Source organism: Arachis hypogaea, chromosome 13 (assembly GCF_003086295.3).
Source record: "Arachis hypogaea cultivar Tifrunner chromosome 13, arahy.Tifrunner.gnm2.J5K5, whole genome shotgun sequence".
NCBI classification, from domain to species: Eukaryota; Viridiplantae; Streptophyta; class Magnoliopsida; order Fabales; family Fabaceae; genus Arachis; species Arachis hypogaea.
In genome coordinates this window covers 140,733,763-140,754,576 of record NC_092048.1, presented here as the reverse complement: position 1 = coordinate 140,754,576, position 20,814 = coordinate 140,733,763, and the positions used below count along the sequence as shown (strand labels likewise).

The window sequence follows — 20,814 nt, the reverse complement described above, 5'->3', positions numbered from 1 at the left end:
AATTCACAAACATGGCAGCAGTGCATGCATTTGGCACCCTGTTGCTTGTTCTTTCCTCTCTGTTGAGCATTGTAATTGTATCCTCTGATATCAATTTTGTACAAATGGATTTCTAGCAGCAGGCTTGAAACTTGATGGATCTTCTTATCTGGGGCTAATGGTATATACTTACCTTGACCAACGATTCCTCAAGGATCCTTGGCCATGCATTCTATCCATCTCCTTTACCATTCAAATCTAGCAGAAACAAATCCTTTGTTGCAACCTTTAGCACTTCCTTTGTGTTCTCCATCATTCCCAAATACCCTGAACTTGGTGGACATGGTCTTTGCTTTCGTCCTAATATCGACAAGAGCACCGAAAGGTTGCCTTTTAAACCAATATTTAGGCCTCCCAAATGAGACAAGTAATCAAGAATTCTCTACCAGGTTCGTAGCTATAGAGTTTGATGGGATACAAAACCTTGAACTACAGGACATTGATGACAATCATGTGGGGAATCGATATCTCCAGCCTCATCTCTGTGGTATCTGATCAGCAGCATACTTGGAAATGGCCAAGATCTCAGCAAGAACATTCCATTAATCCAAGAGTGGGACCCCATTCAACATGGGTGATTACAATGAAGAGAGAAGTTGATGAATGTTACAATCTCTCCTTTTGGCATGCCAAAGCCATATTTCCCTCTGATATCTTTTCTTTAGACCTATCTTTGGTGTTTAATGACTACATGTATGCAGGATTTTCTGCGTCCAATGGTTTATGATAGCTGAGCATAATATTACATGGTTGGAGCTTCACCATTGGAGGAGAAATGCAAGAGCTAAATAAATCAACTCTTCCACTCATTCGATCAAGTAGTACAAATAAAAGTGGCGCATAGAAAAGCTTTGCATTAAGCATCACTCTGGCAACTCTGTTGTGTCTTGGTAATCATAGCAGCTACTAATCATCCTGCGCGGATTAAGAAATAAGGACGAGATCTTAGAAGACTGGAACTCAAATATGGAGCTTATAGATTTGGATACTCTGAGCTCTATTCAGCTACAGGAAGGTTTGGTGAGAAAAACCTTATTGGGTGTGGAGGATTTGGGGAGAGTATACAGAGGAGTATTACCAACAGGACTTGAAGTAGCTGTGAAGCGAGTCATCCTAATTCAAGGCAGGGAATGAGAGAATTTTGTTGCAGAAATAACAAGCATGGGGAATCTAAGGCATAGAAATCTGGGGCAGTTTACATGGGTGGTGCAGGAAGCAGGATGAACTCCTCCCTTGTTTATGACTATGTCCCAAATGGAAGCCTGGATGCGCTTTTATTTGAGAATGATCATCAAAAGAAGAAGTTTACTAACTTGGACCAGAGATACAAGATCGTTACTGGTGTTGCACAAGGGCTGCTATACCCTCCATGAAGAATGTCCACTGCAGGTGGTTCACAGAGATGTAAAGCAAGCAATGTCTTGATAGATGCAGATCTGCAACCAAGGCTTGGTGATTTTGCCTTAGCAAGGTGTCAGGAGCACGGAATCAATCCGAGACAACACGTAGTAGGACACTAGGATACATTGCACTGAACTCTCAACTGGGAAAGCACAAAAGCACGGATGTATAGGTATGGTGTACTCATTTGAATAGTTGTGGAGAAGGCCAATAGAGCCCAGAGACTCCCGGGAGCTGGTAAGTGACTGGGTGAGTGAACTACACTGCAAGGAGATCGCAGAGATGACCCAAGTTTAGATGAGTATGACAAAGATGAAGCTGATCTTGTGCTTAGGCTTGGATTGCTTTGTTGTCATCCCATACCTGATTATAGGCCTAATATGAGAAGAATTGTCCAGTTCCTTCTTAAAGAAACCACCCTTCCTCCAGTTCTTCCTGACATTTGTTGTGCCTGGGAACCTCCTAGAGCATGAAGGAATATGAGCAAAATATTCGAGATGATTCTGACCCTTCAAGCTCTGGAGTGTTCTCATCAAACTATTTTAGTCATACAAGCTTTGACAAGTGACAAGGTGGTCACTAATATTAAAGCCACAAGATAGATGTTTTCGTAATGCATATTATAGAACCAATTTCACAGGGCTAAACATTGTAATCTTATCAAGGAAATCGGTTCCATGATTATGTAATCCATTTGTCTTCTGTTAAAGGAATTGATTCACTCTCCGCTATATGCTATGTCCATTAGACATATTTTCAGCCATCTAGTCTAAATATTTGCAACCTAGTTTGGGGCTGAAATTATGAGTCAAAAGCATACATGTGATGATTATTCATTGAATTGAATATATACTGATCCAGCATTATATGCCTCTGTTCACACACGCACAAACAACATATAATAGCTTAATATTTGCAACTCACAAGAGGGGAAAGAAAAAATTCGCAGTGTGTTATAATCCTCTGCACAGATAGATCCAATTGCTTACAGATGCCATAAAGAAAAATTATTTAATTAGCTGGAGTGAAAAGGATTTTCAAAATGATATCCGTTCATCCTTAGACTACAACAAACACTAAATAAGCATTAAATAGGATGAAATGAAAAATCTCAAACCTCATAAATCTTACAACCGCATGCACATTTCACTTTAAAATGATATCCCAAAGTTCCGGCACTGGATTGACATAATCACATACTCAGATTGCTAGATGTAGAATCAACTGCTCGTGTATCATCCTGAACTTCTCTTTGAGCCTCCTGATCTGAAAAGCCAAATAAAAAATTGGACATTGTAAACAAGAAGTATCCTTTTGCTGAAAATTGTTTACCTCAAAACAAAAACCATGTCACATGAATTACGAAATACCCTTTTCAGCTCAATTTCCATATCTCTCTTCTGCTGTCCCAAGGAGTTCTGCAGATTAGTTATGTCAAAAATATTATCCAGGTCATCCTCAAAAGCAGACTCTAGGTCTTCCCGAAGAAGTGCAGGCAACTTATCCACAATGGGCATCAAAAGGAAACAGTTATACTGCAAAATATAGGTAAATAAGTGCAAAAAAGATAGGAAAAATGGCGTGAAGTGTTAAATGATTGATAGGGCCTAATTATAATCAGCCCAAGCTAATGCATTATCAATGTTTTGACTTATTTTCTTCTTGTAGTTTATTGGTTGTAATCAACCGAACAACAAATATAAATGCTATTTTGCATGTACATGAGATTTTCAGCACATACTGCTCATCCTTTGAAAATTATAGTATTCAAGTTTTACATGTCAAACCTTTAATTCTGTGGAAACCAAGAAATACTCTCTAATGCCATGAAATATTTGTTGCACCAAACCATAAACAATCCTTTCAGATGAAGGAGCGAGCCTGCGATTCCAAAGTGTGCTATCCAGAAGGTCAGCAAGCTTTGTTTCTGTTGTCTGAATAGAAGTGCTTGAATCAGTGCCAGAGGCCAAATGGCTGAGCTTTACATCTGGTTGTGCCTTGTGTCTTCTTTCTCTTGTGGAATTGTTTGTGGCAAAGTAGTTGCTGTAGGATTATTATTAACATTGGAATGTTCTGTTCCACCAAATGAATCTAAGAACTGACGTAATCCAGCCCGACTCTACAGTAAACCACAAAAAGAGATGTAAAAGTAATCAGATAAACTTAGTAGCATCATAAATAAATAAATAAATAATAATAGTAATAGTAATAGTAATAGTACTAGTAGTAGTAATAGTAGTAATAGTAGTAGTAGTACTAATACTACTACTATAATAATAATAATAATAATACAAGCCTTGTTTTTTTTTTTGGTGTCTAATACAAAAGCAAAGCCCCCAGGGGAGCCAAAAGAAACACCTAGCTAATCACTGCTGAATCATAAAGTAAGATTCTATTCAACTCATCTCTAGGTTAAAGAAGTGACATCAATTAAAATGAAGCACGCTAAAGCATCTCTCTCTGTAAAAGGCCTATAAACCAAGGATATACCTTATTGTGGAGAGACCATGAGACATATCGTGTGGTGCTTACCAAGTCCTCCAAACATCTGCAGCAAAGCAGTGTGGACAAGGGCATAGAAAACAGTTTAAAAAAAAATGAATACAAATATATAACAGTTATCATGTCCAAAAAGAAAAAAAAAAGATATATTGCAGACACGAGATGATAAATTGTATAAAAAATGATAACAAAAATTGTTTTGATGATGCTAATACAACATTTCATTCACTATGAAAAGAGAAAAGTTACCCCATTAAAAATACCATAATAGAGAAGAAGGTTCCAATGCCAATCTAAGATAAATTATGCCGAATTGCCAATTGATCTTTGATGAAATAACATTGACTAGTCTATTGTTTCATAAATTATAACTTCCCTTATATTGAATTTCCACCAAATATGCCTTAAAAAAGAAAAAGGGAAAAAGAAAAATAAAAAGAAAAAATACAAATACCCCCCTCCCATTCAGCATTATATATGTGAAAGTGAAACCAAAAAAGGAGCAACTTCTAATTTCCAAAACTGCAGGGAGGGGTGGGTCAATGTAATTTTGCCCTTATCTAAAATGAAGCTCTTCATTATGGGAACAAACTTTTAGTAGTTGGGGAAAAGTGATGGTTAACTTTTCATGGCATGACTTTTCAGTAGATTCTGCAAAGTTGTTGAAGGCGGAAGCAACGCGCCTGAGGAACACCTCATGGCCACTCAGGTACTCACCATCTTTCTGTAAGAAACAAAGCATAGAAAAAGAATCATTCAGAAAAATAACAAATTAACTGCACAAAGAATTGATCCATTAAAAAAAGCATATACCTGAAGAAGATAAACAGAGATTGGAAGCAATCTCTTGAGTATGTGCAACAATCTAGAACCCAACTGTGCCAACAACAAATGATTAATAAATTAGCTAGGGGACTGAAATATCAAAGGTTTAAAAGGTTTCCAGATATCTTACAAATCAAAGAACTATGGAAAGAAGGAAGTTAAAAGGAAGATATTTGTTGTTGTAGTTACCTGATGAAGGAATGGTTCAAATGTGTCACGAGCCTTTGCAACAGCAATTACACAAGCAGTCCTGATTAATCAAAATATAATTCTTTTAATATCTAACACTTAGTTTTTGGTACTATTAGAAAATGATAGGTAAAACACTGAACTACCTAGAGTAGTTTGTTCCATCATGAATATCTTCAACACCACAAGCATTTACTATTTCCTCCCGAGTAATAGGGGGACACTTGATTCCTCCAACGACAAAACGAAATTCAGCCATTGCCCGATGATATTGTGCACCGCCATAAAGGCGCATCCCAGCATTCTACATACAAGGATAACGCAGCCTGTTCAGATATTTTCTTAACAAGATTCTGGATTTTTTTTAAAAAAATAGCTTGCATCCATAACATATATACATAACACATATAAAATTGGTCATATTCATTAATAGGCACACATAACTGCCATAAGTTAGATGCAATTATCAGCAAAAAGAGAATAAATGGTGTGTCTGTGTAATGGAAATAGTAAATGTGACGTGTGGTTTATTATCCTTTCCACTGAAAAAAAGCAGGACATAAGAAGGAAAAAGCAAGTTCAACTCAATTTTATAACTTACAGGTATTAGCTTGTGAGGGATCTGAACACCATCAGCACCAACAAATGCACCTCCATTTGTTCGCTCATCTTGTAATGTTTCACCTGAAATCCAAAAAAAAAAAAAAAATTGTCAAGCAATTTAATCAATGACCATTTACCAAGAATACTAATACATAAAAACTATAAAAGACAGCATATGTAATTTACCAAACTTATCAGGAGGTGCAACTACTGTCCCTTTAAGTAGCAACGACAACTGAATATAGAAAATATGAGTCAGGGGAAAACATTCAAGAAAGTAACCTTCAAGGTTCAAGCACTATGGATCCCAACAGCAGCCTAAAAAAATAAATAAGCTTGCATATGCAAGTCCCTATAGAATAATTGATAGACAAATAACCCTTCCCTTGATAGGAGTTCTAATGTTGCCAAACTATGAAATTCACAAAAGAAAAGAAGGAAAGATAGAAAGAAGAAATTGACGATTCATAAAATAAAAACCTTGGTCAAGAATAGATCATTAAAAGTTCTTCCTTTCTCCTTCAGTTTTACTTCATCAAGTGAGCTGCATATAATTGGAGATTGTGAATAAAGAATAACATAAGTGATGACAAGAAGATACACATAGATAACAGTAAAATCTTAAGCAAGAAAAAAATTTCATCCTTGCCCCGTCCTTTGAAGATCAGGAACGAAAGAGTTTTTTTCATTTTCAATACAGACCTCAGTTCTTGATTTATATCGCTCAATTTCCTTGTTGCACTTCGGTACTCCTTCTCAAGAAGTGGAATGATCATTGGAACATTATTTATATACCTAGGAAATCATCCTCAAGGAATTAAACATAGAATAATAAAAGATCTATGGATTTATAAACATTATGTAGAAAAACTGAAAATAAAAACAATCCAAAATTTATACAAACCTCTGTTTTAGCATCTCTTCCAAAAACAACCTAAGTTTGCTCACACCTATCCTATTTCTTTCTTGCTTTGATAATGACCTTCCCAATTTCTCCTCCAAAGATGAAACATCCTCTATCTCTCTAAAGCATACAGCCTGCAATTACAAGTACACTTAAATAGATCAAGGAAAGGCAACTATGGGTATTTCATGCTCCACGATGAAAAGACACAGATAGAATTCAGCTAGCGTACAACATACTTGACAACAAGAATATAAAATAAATAATAATTAAGAAACTTAAAGGTCACAAAGCAAGAAACCTAAAAAGTCACACTGAAAATATAAAAATATTCCGTGCACCGAATTGATTAAATATGAAGCTTTCAATCTTAAAGAGAAAAGAGAGGCAATTAATTACTATAAAGGCTTAACCTGTTTGAATTCATCATTGGACCTGTATACAGAATCACTTCCAGAACCAACTCTTCCAGAAGGCACAGACGTGAAGAAGGGAGAGTCACCCAGAATGCAGCCATCGAGGGTACATGCAGGTGGTGAAAGGAAAACTTCAACATCGGATGGGCGGGCAAATTGAGGTATCCTAGTATCTAGCTTAGTTGAGACAATTACAGTCCTTGACAGCTCAGGATCAATCTATAAACAAACAACAAAAATGTTTATTGAAGCTGTGATTTATATATAGCATTCTTTTTGTGCTCCAAATCCCAGCAGATTAGCTAGAGAAGTGTTCTTTATATCCTCAAAAATGTTCACCCCAATGCAATCTGATTTTTTTTTTTTTGTTTCTTGGTCTCTTTATATTACTTCTTCTTACAATCTATAGATATGGCATGAAAGATTGAAAGCATTCAGCAATGACACCAACTTCAACTACCAGATACTCAGCAATTTTATGGAAATTAATCAAGACAAGAAAGTGCAAGGACTAAGAGAGGCAGATACCTGCATCACAACGCGCCTTGTAGTAGCATTGCTCCAGTCACTACAATCTTCAAGGCACAATATAATAAACTCCTTGTGCTGCATTTTGGCTCGCACCAGAGACTCGACGGCACGCGCATGGGCCTGTTGGTCAAGCAGAGCACAAAAAGTCCACTATGAGCAAAAACAAAGTCAATGTCCATGGGGAAACTCAAAAGCTTACCTGCAATGCCCTATTTTTTCGACCAGGAGCAGGAGCAATGAGTCCAGGAGTGTCAATGATGGTAAGGTTGGGGCAATACTTGTACTCCACTCTAATTATTATCTCCTTAGCAGAGAATTGGCAAGAATCACGCTCCAACCTCTCATTCTCAGCTTCAATATAAGCCTACAAGTACAACAAAACTTTCTCTACATGAACGGTTCTGCATTCTCTATATCTCAACCTAGAAGGATAGAACAGATAAAAAAAAAAAAAAAAAAAAAGCAAACTTTGAGGCCATTAAAGAAAAATGCAAGAAAGAAGATGAACCTGAATTTCGGGAAGGGACTTGTGGTGAGAAAGAGAAGGGTCGGAGTCAGAGACGAGAAAGCAGGAAGGGGAATGGGAATTGGGGTCGTACTTCATGTGGAGGGTGATGGGGCGGCGGGTCTTGGTGCCGCCGCCGACATGGTTGAATTGGAAGCCCATGAGGGCCTCGACGAGTGCGCTCTTGCCGTCGGACTGGTGGCCGACGACGAGGACGGCGGGGGCGTCGAAGGGAGTGTGGAGGTCCTGGGCGAGTGCGTGCAGCTCGTTGTAAGCTTCGTAGAGACGCCACTGGCACTGGTCCTCGCCGCCATCGTCATCATCAACGTGATGCTGGTTGTGTCTTGTTCCCTCCATGTCTTCTTCAACTGTCAACTGTGAACTCCTTCTAAAGATGAAGCAGCCTCCAACTGCACTTGCCAATCGCTAATTTAGGATTTCTAGTTTAGCGCCTTTTTTTTTCATTTCAGAAATTTATATATTATCCTATGGTGGAGATTTACCAATTGAAAAATGTCCTTTTTTTCGGGATAGTCAATTTCCTCGTTTGGACTTTGCTGCCACCAATACCTTATAATTAAAATGGAATTTGAATTTTTTAAATTTTAAATTTTACCTTAAAAAATAAAATAAGATTTTTTGCTATTTATTTTAAAGGTAAAATAAAAAAAATACAAAAAAATCATTTAAAGATATTCTCTAAAATAAAAATTCAAAATTTAAAAGATATAAATTTATTAAAATCATATTAATTTATTTATGCCTAGGAGTGACAACTTTGTTTTATCCTTCCCGTACTTCCAAGACCAAGCCCTTCAACCAGAGAAGAAAGGACAACACAAAAGGAAAAGTTCCCTTCAATTATAGACTGTGGTCTGTGGTATGATCGGCTCCTTAAGTTTTTTGTTTTTTCCAAGATGAATTAGACAGTTTTCAGTTCTAAGTATTATATCATCACAAATTCACATATACTAGTACTACACACTTATAATATTTAATGATTCTCATTCAGTATTTGATTTTAGCGAAATGTCGAACTCGGATGTAGAACCTGATGAGACATGAAGATTTGGACTAAGCTAAAAGCATAAGGTGCGGCTCCTTCATTTTTTGTTATATTGCATATGGATGGCTACAATAGATCTAAACATGATAAAGATACCAAAAAAGACAGCTAACAAATTCATTTTCTGTCCAAATATAATTATCTCTGATAATTGTAAATGTACAATATTCTTAAGGCGGAGTTAAGGCCCTATCCTTCAACAAACACTCTGCAGCTCTCCTCCCAGAGACCAAAGCGCCATCAAACGTGGCAGACGTCAAATAGTCACCGCAAACATACAAACCGGACTCAATTCTCGGGTTCTTACTAAGATCCGTGGGCGGGCACTGATTGGGTTGGGCAAATCCGACCCGGTAAGTCCTCAAGTACTTCCACTCACGAACCACTCTCTCTCCAAACCAACCCGAGAGCTCTTGGACCACCTTATTCGCTAGTTCATCATCAGTCTCACCCTCAAATAGCCCAATCAGGGATACTGAAATCAGAGCCTTATCGGGTGGTCCATATGATGGAGCCACGTTGGTCGCAAAGAACATGTTATTCACAATCCCCTTACCCGACCCATTCAGAAACAGAACCCGATCACTAACCGGTATCTCATCCCGGTTCGCACTAAAATAAATACAAACCGTGCTACGAGCGGGTTTTTTCGGAACCGGACCGTTCCTTCCCGCCAATAACTGAGCCGCTACCGGTTCTTCAACCGCCACGATAACACCAAGCTCGCTAGTCAAAACCTCGCCGCTCTGCAACCTCACGCTAGGCAATACGAAGCCGTCGATTTCGACAGAAACGGCCTTCGAGTTCAGGAGGACTGAGCCGGACGGCAACCTGGCTGCCAGCTGCTCCGGAATCGCCGATATGCCGTTCGCAGGGATAGTGTTGTCCCCGAGGGCAAGGCACTTGAAGATGAAGTCAAACAAGCGCGACGTCGTTTGGAGCTCTCTATCAAAGAAGATTCCACCGAAAAAGGGGCGGAAGAATCGCCCGATAATTGAATCGGAAAATCCAAGCTTCTTCAGAAGTTCGATGGTGGGAACCTCCTCTGCGGATAGAATATCTTCGTCAGATCTGGTGAGGACTCCAATTCGAGTGGATCCAATGAGGAGCTTATCGACGAGGGATCCGATTGGGTTGGCGAGGGACCTGGCGGAGTCCAAGAAGTGGCGGAGGGGGTCAGCGACGGTGTGAAACTGACCATCATAGAAAATACGGGCGCCGGAGTAGAACTTTTGGAGGTTGAGAGATTGATAGTCCAGTAGCTTCTTGGCTTCGGGGTAGGCGGTAATGAAGATTTGGAAGCCACGATCTAGGCGGAAGCCGTCGACAATGTCGGTGCGAACGCGGCCGCCGATGGCGTCGGAAGCTTCGAGGAGGAGGAAGGGGATGTTTTTGGAGTTGAGGTGGGTGGCAGCGGCGAGCCCGGCGAGTCCAGCGCCAATGACAATGACTCCGGTTTTGGGGAGGGACGGCGGTGATGGGGAGGAAGTGATGGGAGAGAACTGTGAAGAGGATTGGGGATTAAATCTGATTCGTTTTGGATAAGAAGAGAGGGAGATGAAGGGATTGGAGCAAGGGAGGGAGAGGGGGAGGGTGATGATAGTCATCGGCGTTGGATAAGGTTTTTCTTTGCTTCTTTCTGTTCTTGTGATGGTGATGCAGCCATGTATATTTTACGTGGACCAGGGCTTACTACCAATTCCAGACAATGACTAGAGATCATAGTATCTATCACTTCGGGCAAACCTAAACTTTTGTCACAATTTACAGATACAGATATCACTTCTAATATTTGGGAATACCATAAAAATCCCAACTCACAATCACCTCCATCAACTGATCAACCTTTTATCTTGGATGCAAAGCATTAATATACAGTGACAAGAAATACATTCCATCAAACAACAAATTTTATTACCTGGCTACCACCACCAAATCCAAAAGTGAATAATGAATATCATCTCAGTATCTATAAGAATCATATAATGCTATACTAGGAGTCGCAATTGAAACTTCCCTTAATTTTGGTCTACTTACAATAAGATGGGAGAATTATTAATTCTGTCAAGGAAACAAGGGAAGAAGTACTCACTCAATTAAACCAGACCATGCGATCAATCCTATCAGGGGATCATTAACAGTCACCACAGTTTAACAAATCAATGCAGCCGACCAAAAATTGTATTGGTTTAGAACTGGGAAAAAGGGGGAAAATTGTCAAAAGAAGTAGAAAAGTATGGTAGTAAAGTTGTGTATCTAAGGAGGCGGTGCAGAAGTATCTTTAATCGGAGAGGAGGCGTTTTATCAATTAATTCCCTTTTTGCAAAGTTCCACAAACACCGGCAGTCTCCGTTTAGCAGCATGGCCATAGAGAACACTAGAAATATATGAATCAACTTCTTCCTTTGATGCAGCTATATCAGAACCAAGGAAAACAATCATGCCATCATCCAGAGGTGACCAGTCACTCAAAGTGTTCGGGTAGGCATGGGCAAGGGTTCGGGGAGGCTCAGGTTTGACTGGTGAAGCTGGTTGGGATGTTGTGCCTAAACATTCAGCTGCTGCATTGTGATGTTGAACAGTCCGGCTATTTGAGCCATATGCGTCTGATCCTGCACTCAAAGAAGACTTGCCAGCCTGTGCCTGCAAAATCCAATACGTAATTGCGAATTAGGTGTTTACAAGGGACATGGTGACATACATCTTCCGAATTTTGATTATTTACCTCGAGTTTGGCCTTCATGGAGAGACGAGTTTGATGAACCTCTTCTTTTTCATATCCAGACTGCAAAATTGTGGCATCAAGTGATTAAACATCAAATACAGGCAATTAATTTTCACTGACACTTAATCAGAAAGGCGGTCTATTCCCCCTGTCAGCAGAGGGGCATATGCTGGAAGCCGACAATAAAATGCAGTTAGTTAGATGCCCTTTACCTTTCTTATATCACGACCTATTGAATTTGGGTAAAGTGGTGGTTTACGATGATGGTACTTGGGCATCATTGTTTGGGATTGAAATGTAATTATGTAATTTATGTTGTATCAAAAAATTGAGATGCAATACAGAGAGCAAATTGATAGAAGCCGGTGCCAAACTCTTCGGGATGAAAATGTAGCAGATTCCTCAGGTAGAACTTATTCCTGAAGGACGACAGAATTTAAGGGAAAGTAGGATTTTGACATTTGTGCTAGTAAGAACAACACACAATCAAATATTACTGGTTAACCAAAATACATATCCAACAACAGCAACAACAAAAGATTTTGACTCTACCCGTTTGACAATCCCCACATCAAGAAAATAATCCAACACATAGAAACCTACAGGGTTTGCATAATTTCAGATTCGGTAACTCAATAGAAGTTATGATAAATCCAACACATTTTTGTAAAAAACGCCAATCACCCATCCTATAACTGAAATTACAGTTTCTTTAAACTCTTGCCTCATCTCCGCAAGAATATTCAAGAAATTATTAAATTTTCAAGGCAGCTATGATAGTACGGGATTGCAAACTGGTTTAGAAGTTTCTGGATTCTCAGCCAAGTAACAGGTAAAGTTACCCTAAGATTAAGAACTTCCCATTTATACCCCCATCACAACCAAGACGCAAACTCTTCACACGATCGAATTATATACAAAATTGGAGCAACTAACATACCTCGCAATCTTGAGAGGAACCAAATCACCTTGTATAACTTTTTAACACCGCTTAAACTCTTTATTTTGAACCAAACTCATAAAAGACTTGCCCAAGAAGTCAAAAAACTATTGTCAACCAGGACTTCCAAGTTCCTAGGTATAGATAGAATTTTCTTTTTGAGTCTAACCGAGTTCTACACTTGTTAGAATATTACTATCAAGCCATCCATCCATACGTAAAATGCAAATCAAATTACTCATCTGTATGTGATAACTTTTGTTGTAGTCTTTTACTAGTTTTAGGCGTTTCTCCTTCGCAAACCACATGCATTAATAGCACTCACCGCTAAGCCTACCCTATATTTAATTTTGCAGAACACTAGCTTTTTATTAGCCTAACAAAACCATATAATATCATATTAGAGACCAAATACTCGTAATAAATATATATAATAATAATCCAGGTCAAGATTTCAAAATTTTTATCTTTGAAGGAGCAAAACCAAAATAGACTGAATTACAAGGACTAAATTAAAATACACGATTGGAAAATGCAAGAGCTAAAGGCCAGATTTTCAATAGTACTCCAAAACCTAAACAAATTATGGATACTGAAAAAAAATGAATATTAGTCTCAGAAAATATCGTATAACCATTAATTTGTATAATTATGGCGCGGACTAACCTGGCTTTTGGCGTTACTGCGGCAGTTTCCTGATTCATCCCATGCTTGGTAACCCTCCGTTTTGAATGCGTTCTTCACCCACGGCGACGGTGAAGATGACGATGAGGAAGAAGAACCGCGCCCAGAGGAAGATGAAGATCTTCCGCTTTTACCTCCCGACGTTGACCTAACGAGGATATCATCCATCACAAGAACTTCCTCGTCCACCTTCACAGGCGTTCTATACATCGGAGCGATCTCCAGGTTCTCCACTGAAGAAAGCGGCGAGAGCGACAACCTACTGCGTGGACCGTAACTGCTACTCCCCGAACTTTTTGAGGACTTGTACTTGCCGGAGCCGTACGTCGGAGAAGTGAAGGCATCGCCTCGAGTCACGGACTTGCCGGAGGGAGATCCGGCGAATAAGTATCGCGCAAGCGGCGAGCCGACATCGATGTTCTCGGCGAACGGTTGGACTTGGAGCCTTGGGCTCATCGTCAAAGATTGGAGGTAGCGTCCTCTCTGATCGTCCATATCCTTCTGCAGCGGCGAAAGGTTTTCGTTTGAAGCCTTCACCTTCGAAGCCTTCATCTTGCCGCTGCTTCGCGCGCTTTCCATCGCTATTAATTCAAACTCGGAAAATCACGAAATCATTTCGATTCCTGCATTTGAACAACGAAAAATCACGAAATAGCAAAATCTGATTCAATTTTCCTCCTACGAAAATTCAACTCTCATTTGGTTTTGCAGCAAATTAACTATTGATTATTTTCCCCCGGGAAATTGCCGGAAAGAAAAGAGAATCGAAGAAGGAGAATTGGAAAACAGAGAATCGGATAAAAGGTTACATGCATAGTAAAGCGAGAAACCGTGGTGTTCTTCAGCAGAGAGAAAAAAAAATTCGAGTGTAGCGTAGAGGATGACAAAAAAGTTGTTGCCTTTCTGAGTTGGAGAACTCTGTTATCAGAGAAACCTCTAATTTATAGCTGCAAGGCTGCAACTGGGTTAGTTTCACAGGCTCACAGCTGTACTTTTAAGTGTCAAGAAAATAAGGTTAACTTGCGAACAAATAAAAAGAACACTGGAGACTCGGGAACACAATAATTTAACTGCAGCAAATGCAGAGAATGATTCTGTTCGTGGCAGTGGATTTATGTGATTGGTTTTACAATGCCACCTTACATCGACGAATGAAAGCTAAAGTACAGATGAAGCGCTACAAAATAATAGCCTAATGGCTAACAATAATCAACACCCGAACTATACACCCCTTATTCAACAAGCAGCACAAACTTTATACACAATTCCATGATGGAAACCAACCCTACACCCTAAAATTTTCTACAACTTGCCTAGTCACCAGATCTCCCCCTTTATCTCAGATTCCATCAAGTGCGTTCTTGAGATTCCCTCCAAAATACAGCATGAGGTCTCCACCGTGGACCCTTCCCTCTGGCAGTTCAAAGCCTTTCCGCACGCCACTGCTACCGGCAGCAAAACCGTGGCTGTTTCTATCCTGCTCTGGCTTCTTGGAAGTAGTAAAAAGGTTTGGATAAGATGGTGATTTCATTGAAAGTGGAACTAGCACCTCCTTGGGTATGAGTTGCTGCCTTTTCGCTGGTGTTTCCATAGAATCATAGGAATCAGAGACAACGCTAACCCCTGAAGAAGAATTGTTATCAAAGCTGCTACAGACAGTGGAAGCAGAAGGAACAAGACCACGGAAAATTCCCGGAGCAATGAGACTTCCCTTGTTAGTTTCACGCTCTTGGACCAAGCTGCTGTGTGCAGCACAAAGCCCACTCTTTCCCCTTGCAAATTTCTCACATTTTCCATCTCCCCAGCTACATCTCTTTCCTCCACCATGTGCCTTGCAAAAATCTGTGCTCCCCTGTGCGCTCTTCCCACATCCTTCAAACTTGCACCGCTTCCCTCCGCCATGCCTCACACAGCAATCAGTACGGCCACGTGCACTCTTGGTGCATCCTGCAACAGCACACCTCTTTCCACCACCATGAGCAACACAGAAGTTTGTGCCACCATGTACACTCTTTGGGCAAATACCACCACCATTGAAAAGGCAGCGTTTTCCTCCACCGTGTGCCTTGCACAATGGGGTGCTCCCTTCAGCACCTTTGGTACAACCTGCAAATGAGCAACGCTTCCCACCGCCATGTGCTTTGCAGAACAAGGTGCTCCCTTGTGCACCCTTGGTACATCCCTGGTACTGACAACGGCGTCCACCCCCATGAGAAATGCACAATCCAGCTTGCCCCTCAGCACTTCGGGTGCAACCATCTATCCTACATCTCTTGCCTCCTCCATGTCTAATGCAGAGTCCTGACTTACCTCGCGCAGCTTTTGTACACCCTCCTGGAAACCCACAACGCCTACCACCACCATGTGCTATGCAATAATCTGTCTTGCCCTCAGCACTTTTAGTACAGCCCAAGTGCTGGCACCTCCTCCCTCCGCCATGTGCCTTACAATAAGCAGTGCGGCTCTCAGCGCCTTTGTTGCATCCTGGTTTCTGACATCTTTGTCCACCCCCATGTCCGATACAAAGCCCTGAAGCACCTCGAGCTCCCTTTGTACAGCCAAAAAACCTACACCTCTTAGGATTGCTTGTTCGGATATCTGAAGTTATGCCTGTAGCCTGGAGACTAGATCCGTCTCCATGAGAGTAAGTGGTAGCACTAGATGTTTCCAGGGACAGCTGGTGATTTGTAGCAAGAATTAGTTCTTGAGGCTGCACCGAGCTTTTAACATTATCCATTCTTGGAGCTAAAAGAAGTGATGGCATATAACCACCTGATTTCTTTGCTGAGGTAGAACCCTCATCAACAACAGGAACCCTTGAAGTTGAATAATTATTTTCAGCAAATGTTTGGCTTGAAAAGTGCGACATATTTACATCAGCCTCAGTTGAACCTGAGCACTCCAACACGCTTGATGCCTCATTATTTCCACCAGAAAGACCAAGTTGAAGGATTGAATCACATTCAGATGGCATGTGCTGAGGAAAAGGGCTAGCTGAATTTTTCTTCTTATTAAACCCCAAATTGTTGTAGTCATCGTCATATGCCATCGGGGTTGGGCCCAACCCCAGAACCAATCTGCAGCCATCATCAGAAGCATTTTGAAATTTCATCCCAAGATTGCTCTTTGTACATCTATAATTAGTCATGGTTTCTCCAAATCCAATGCCATTCAAGCATAATGTAGTATCACCGAAGTTATCATTTTTCCTAAGTTCAGCATCATAAGGAGATTGTGCAGCTTTCTTGTTTAAATCCATTATCCAGATGTCGTGTAATACAGCTAACAGAAGGTTGAGGTAGCAAAGAAGGTCACCGCATAGCTACTAGAAAATCGACATACCTTCAGAAGTTTATCACTGGGAAAAGATGTATCAACATACAGCCTCCGCCACTAACAAACCCAGATGTATCTGATCTATCCATTTTCCAATATACAGGACAAAGTTCACAAATTCTTTCAATGAAGCTAATTCTGCCAAAAGTATCTTATAACGTCTCTTGGAAAGAAACCTTTAATAAGATTGGCTAGTACTGATGTCACAAGTTCTCTGGAGCTTAGCGTGCTCCTTCTGGACAAATCATTAACCTTCATCAACCCTGACAAAGAAGGAAGACATAAGTCTTTGAGAATTAATGGCTAAGGAGGAGATAGTTATTCTTTTAATAACCCAGTGAGACTTGGATAGCCCTTTCACCACCCTAACTATGCAGTCTGTTTATATGATCTAAAGTAAAACTAAAAGTCAAGTTTTTACACCTCACATCAATCATGAGTCCATTCTTACACAATGAGTTGACCATATTGATATGTTAAGAAAATGTGAAAACAGAAACGACCAATAGTAACAAGCAAGTATGAAATAAAAGCATCTTGATGTATAAAAACCAGGAATGAATTATGACAAGAACTAAAAACAAGAGGATAGGATCAGATTATAGACAAGGAAAGTTTTTTCATGTCATTAAAGTAGGACCTTAATTCTTTCAGGAAGACAAATGTCAAATATATCTTTGCCTTGAAACAGACCAAAAAGAAAGAGGGAACTAGAAATTAATTAATGCTTCAAACAAAAACAAAACAAAAAGATAAGGAAACTGAAAACACCGTGAAGATTTCTCTGACCTTTGCCGATTTAATTGGTGAAAGATCCATTCCTGCCTTGTTTGTATGGTGTTTCAAAGCAATAATAAAATCCTTCCAATATATGATTTTACTTTCAAAGCTTTCAATTCGCTTTTGAAATATATAAAGGAATGCTAAAGACCCCCTGCATGAAAGTTGAGCACGAGTCATATCAAGCCACAGGCTAGGAAATCAATGGAAGAGAGTAGTCCTCTTGCAGCAAACGAAAACAAGCTTAGTATAACCAACACAGAACACACTAGCTACATGGCTTCAGCTACTTATTCAAGATATCGTAGTAGTAAGATAGTTATACAACCAGCATGTATGCATGTAGTAATAAATAGTGCTCATAAAGAAGATGTTAGAAGTATATCAAAACAAGAGATGCAGCAACAGGTAAGAAAAATTTGCAGCTTCCATGTAACAAAGCAGTAGATCCAAGATAACAAAATCACAAAAACAACACATCGCTTGGAATCTTAGAACCTTAGAACTAAGCTATTAAATAGGGATAAGAAACAACTGAACCAAAAAGAAGTAACGTAAATAATTAAAAGAATAACCAAGTTGCCTCCATATTACCAACATAAAGAGAGAAAATTATTAATCAATTACATCAAGGACTAATTACTTATTCCAGAAATTCAATCATTAAACTTAATGATTAATGAGCAAGACACACAAAGAAAACACTAAAACTTCCAGAACCAAGTCTAGCAAATTCACCAACTAAGAACATAAGAATATGGAGAATAAGACTAATTAGTAAACAACAACTGCATCAAGAATGGTCCCCAAGCTCAAAAACCACAATCTGAATTACCAAAACCCAACAAACCAATTGCAAAGTAACATCACCTACCAAAGACAAGTTCAAATGTTCTGTAAAAAACAAAACTTAGCAAAGGATATATGAAACCAGCTGGTAACAGCTCAGAAAAACAAATAAGAAGAAACCTTCGCACGATAAACAATAAGAAAGCCTTAAAAGCACAGAAAACCAGCAATCCAATTATCACGTAGCAAAACGAATTGCAAAAACAAAGTTGAAGATGGAATTAACGAAAATATATCGATGAAAGTAGAAACATATTGAAAATATTACCCTAAGCGAGCAGAATTCAAAAAAAAGAGAATAAGTTTCCAGATCTGGGAACTGAAGCCCCCCTCCAGTCTTCGAGACTAACGACCTATGAAGAAGAAAACCCACGGAACAGGAAGAAAGAAGATTACAGAGAGAAAGAGAAACTCGTTATGTAATAAAGCCCTGCAAATAAACAAAAAGTTGGGGGCGGCTCAATTTTCATCGCTCAATTTATTTTATTTTATTTTATTCTGTGGAAAGAGAAAAAGAAAAGAAATTCTTTGGTGACTGAGCAATGAGAAGGTGGGAAAAAATAAAATATCGAGGGTGCATTGAAATGACGAGAATGACCTCGTTGGCAAGTGGACGAGGACAGGCGTCACATGCTGGCGGGGCATGCAAACTTTTGGTTGAAAAGGATGCACCCTGAAATCCCGAATTGCCACTGGAATGAGGGCTTGTGTGGACAGCGCGAAGGATGGTTTCGTCTTTCTCCTGTCTGTCCATTCTCGGGTTTTGTGTTTTGTCTTTCGCTAGTGGAAGCAGAAGCTGTCGTGGCGCGCTCGTGTCTACCAGCATAGAACAAAAGTTGGGGGTTGTTCCTCTGCGGAAACAGTGTTTTGGTGAGATAATCCTGACGGTTTTGATGATTTGGAAGTTTATAAAGTCAACTATTTACAAACCGAAATCTTTCTTAACTGTGAGGATTATTGTAGACGATTGCAATCACCTTAAACAGTGAGAATCTAGCTTGATGTGAGCTGGAGTTGATGACGTAACCATCAGGCTCGGCTTTTATTTTTAGCAGCTCGACTGAGCTTATTTCTTTGATCCAACTAGGACAATAATGCAAGAAAATTCTTTTACTTTATCATTTCTTTTATTGATTTTAGCTGCCATATGTTTTAAAACTTTATGTCAAAACCATGTGTCCTGTTAGTCAGGTAAATTCTTTAAATTAATTAAATTACAAATTTAATATGCATAATATATACTAATAACGTATGACTACGTTAGATTTGACTTACAAAGACCAACTAGAGTCTAGAGCAAGGTATTTAGAGGAAGAATAATAGGAAGATATCATTGACAAAAATTTATGAAGATTATTAAGCTTTTAAACGATCCAATAACTAATGATTATTGACTATGACTATGGGGATTCTTCTTACCTTACCTATAACCGTTGAAGAACTACCTCATGTCCTCTGTCCTCATCTGTCCCTATTGGTTCTCTTTTATTTCACAAAGCTGATTCACATTTAGTCATTTACAACCTCATATAAGTAAAGAAAAACAGGGGCGCGGAAATAAAGGGTTTTTAACAGCTCATTTATGATTGCATTGTCTTTATGCAAGGTCATTAGTAGTTTTTTTTTTTTTTCCTCTTTAAAAAAAGTAAAAAGATAAAGCTCAATTGTATGTATTATTTTAGTAACTTTCGTAGTTTATCAAATTTGTTTTTTGTTTACTCTATTATTTTGCATGAACAAACTTTATCGTTTGCATTCATATATAGCCGCTGGCAGGTGAAATTTATAATGGAGTTAATATAAAATTGATATAGTCACTTGGTTAATAATTTTATGGGCTTCAATTTCAATGCTTAGGTTTTGTCATATTCACATAAGATAAAAATAATATACGAAATATTATGTGTTTTATGGAATATACTAATTAATATAGTCATATTGGCGTTTTTTTATTTAAATAAGTATAAGAAAATGATTAATTTTCAAAATGTATATGAATGAAAATTTAGAATAAAATATGCATGACTATTTCAGGGTAACACACACGAAATAGAATTTCATTACATTCCAAAAAAAATGGCAATAAAATGGAGCCACCAATTCACTTGCATCACCCACGAAATGGAGCTTCCAACGCAAGTTGGGCGAACGCGAAATGAAATTTGTCAAACCTTCTTTCAAGCTAGGTATGCTGGATTTCAAGTGAAACATATACGAAATAGGCACCAGATTCTGGTGTACCACAAATGAAATGAGCCAACTAAGTGTGTACTGCAAACAAAATGAAATTAAGCTGCTGCCACTAGGTGTCTTGCCACGACTTCAATTTACTCTTCTTCTACTCTCTCTTTTTCACTCCGAAACTCATCTTTCAAAATTTTGTTCTATTCTACTTTTGTTGTTAATATGGCATCTAAACACATATATGTGATCGTATATCCGAATAGAAAAATCTCTCATACATATGAGGGTGTAACATTTATTTGTGATGATCCACTTTAGATAATGATTCTTCTGTA

At 39.0% G+C, this 20,814-nt stretch overlaps 4 protein-coding genes across 4 annotated transcripts; all 4 read right to left on the bottom strand.

Moving 5' to 3' along the window:
• Window positions 1-2,432: 2,432 nt before the first annotated feature.
• On the bottom strand, window positions 2,433-8,457 carry LOC112792274 (dynamin-like protein ARC5). The gene is given in 18 exon segments (XM_025835448.3): window positions 2,433-2,706; window positions 2,811-2,975; window positions 3,228-3,436; window positions 3,439-3,559; window positions 3,931-3,988; window positions 4,566-4,666; window positions 4,756-4,818; window positions 4,957-5,017; window positions 5,103-5,260; window positions 5,558-5,640; window positions 5,746-5,794; window positions 6,040-6,103; window positions 6,262-6,354; window positions 6,464-6,597; window positions 6,877-7,098; window positions 7,408-7,530; window positions 7,610-7,774; window positions 7,919-8,457. Coding segments are annotated over 18 exon segments (2,289 nt in total). The 5' UTR covers window positions 8,273-8,457; the 3' UTR covers window positions 2,433-2,640.
• Window positions 8,458-8,990: 533 nt separating this feature from the next.
• On the bottom strand, window positions 8,991-10,817 carry LOC112792272 (15-cis-phytoene desaturase, chloroplastic/chromoplastic). Its single transcript, XM_025835446.3, has one exon. The coding sequence runs from the start codon at window positions 10,586-10,588 to the stop codon at window positions 9,152-9,154; it is 1,437 nt and encodes a 478-aa protein (XP_025691231.1). The 5' UTR covers window positions 10,589-10,817; the 3' UTR covers window positions 8,991-9,151.
• Window positions 10,818-10,873: 56 nt separating this feature from the next.
• Window positions 10,874-14,333, bottom strand: LOC112792273 (uncharacterized). The gene is made up of 5 exons (XM_072212858.1): window positions 14,140-14,333; window positions 13,313-13,953; window positions 11,919-12,125; window positions 11,707-11,766; window positions 10,874-11,624 (listed from the first exon to the last, which is right to left on the bottom strand). The coding sequence occupies exons 3-5, from the start codon at window positions 11,985-11,987 to the stop codon at window positions 11,286-11,288; spliced, it is 468 nt and encodes a 155-aa protein (XP_072068959.1). The 5' UTR covers window positions 11,988-12,125; window positions 13,313-13,953; window positions 14,140-14,333; the 3' UTR covers window positions 10,874-11,285.
• Window positions 14,334-14,377: 44 nt separating this feature from the next.
• On the bottom strand, window positions 14,378-18,896 carry LOC112792271 (uncharacterized). Its single transcript, XM_025835445.3, has 3 exons — window positions 18,564-18,896; window positions 17,456-17,600; window positions 14,378-16,929 (listed from the first exon to the last, which is right to left on the bottom strand). Exon 3 carries the CDS (start codon window positions 16,587-16,589, stop codon window positions 14,670-14,672), a length of 1,920 nt encoding a protein of 639 aa, XP_025691230.1. The 5' UTR covers window positions 16,590-16,929; window positions 17,456-17,600; window positions 18,564-18,896; the 3' UTR covers window positions 14,378-14,669.
• Between the last annotated feature and the right edge of the window lie 1,918 nt (window positions 18,897-20,814).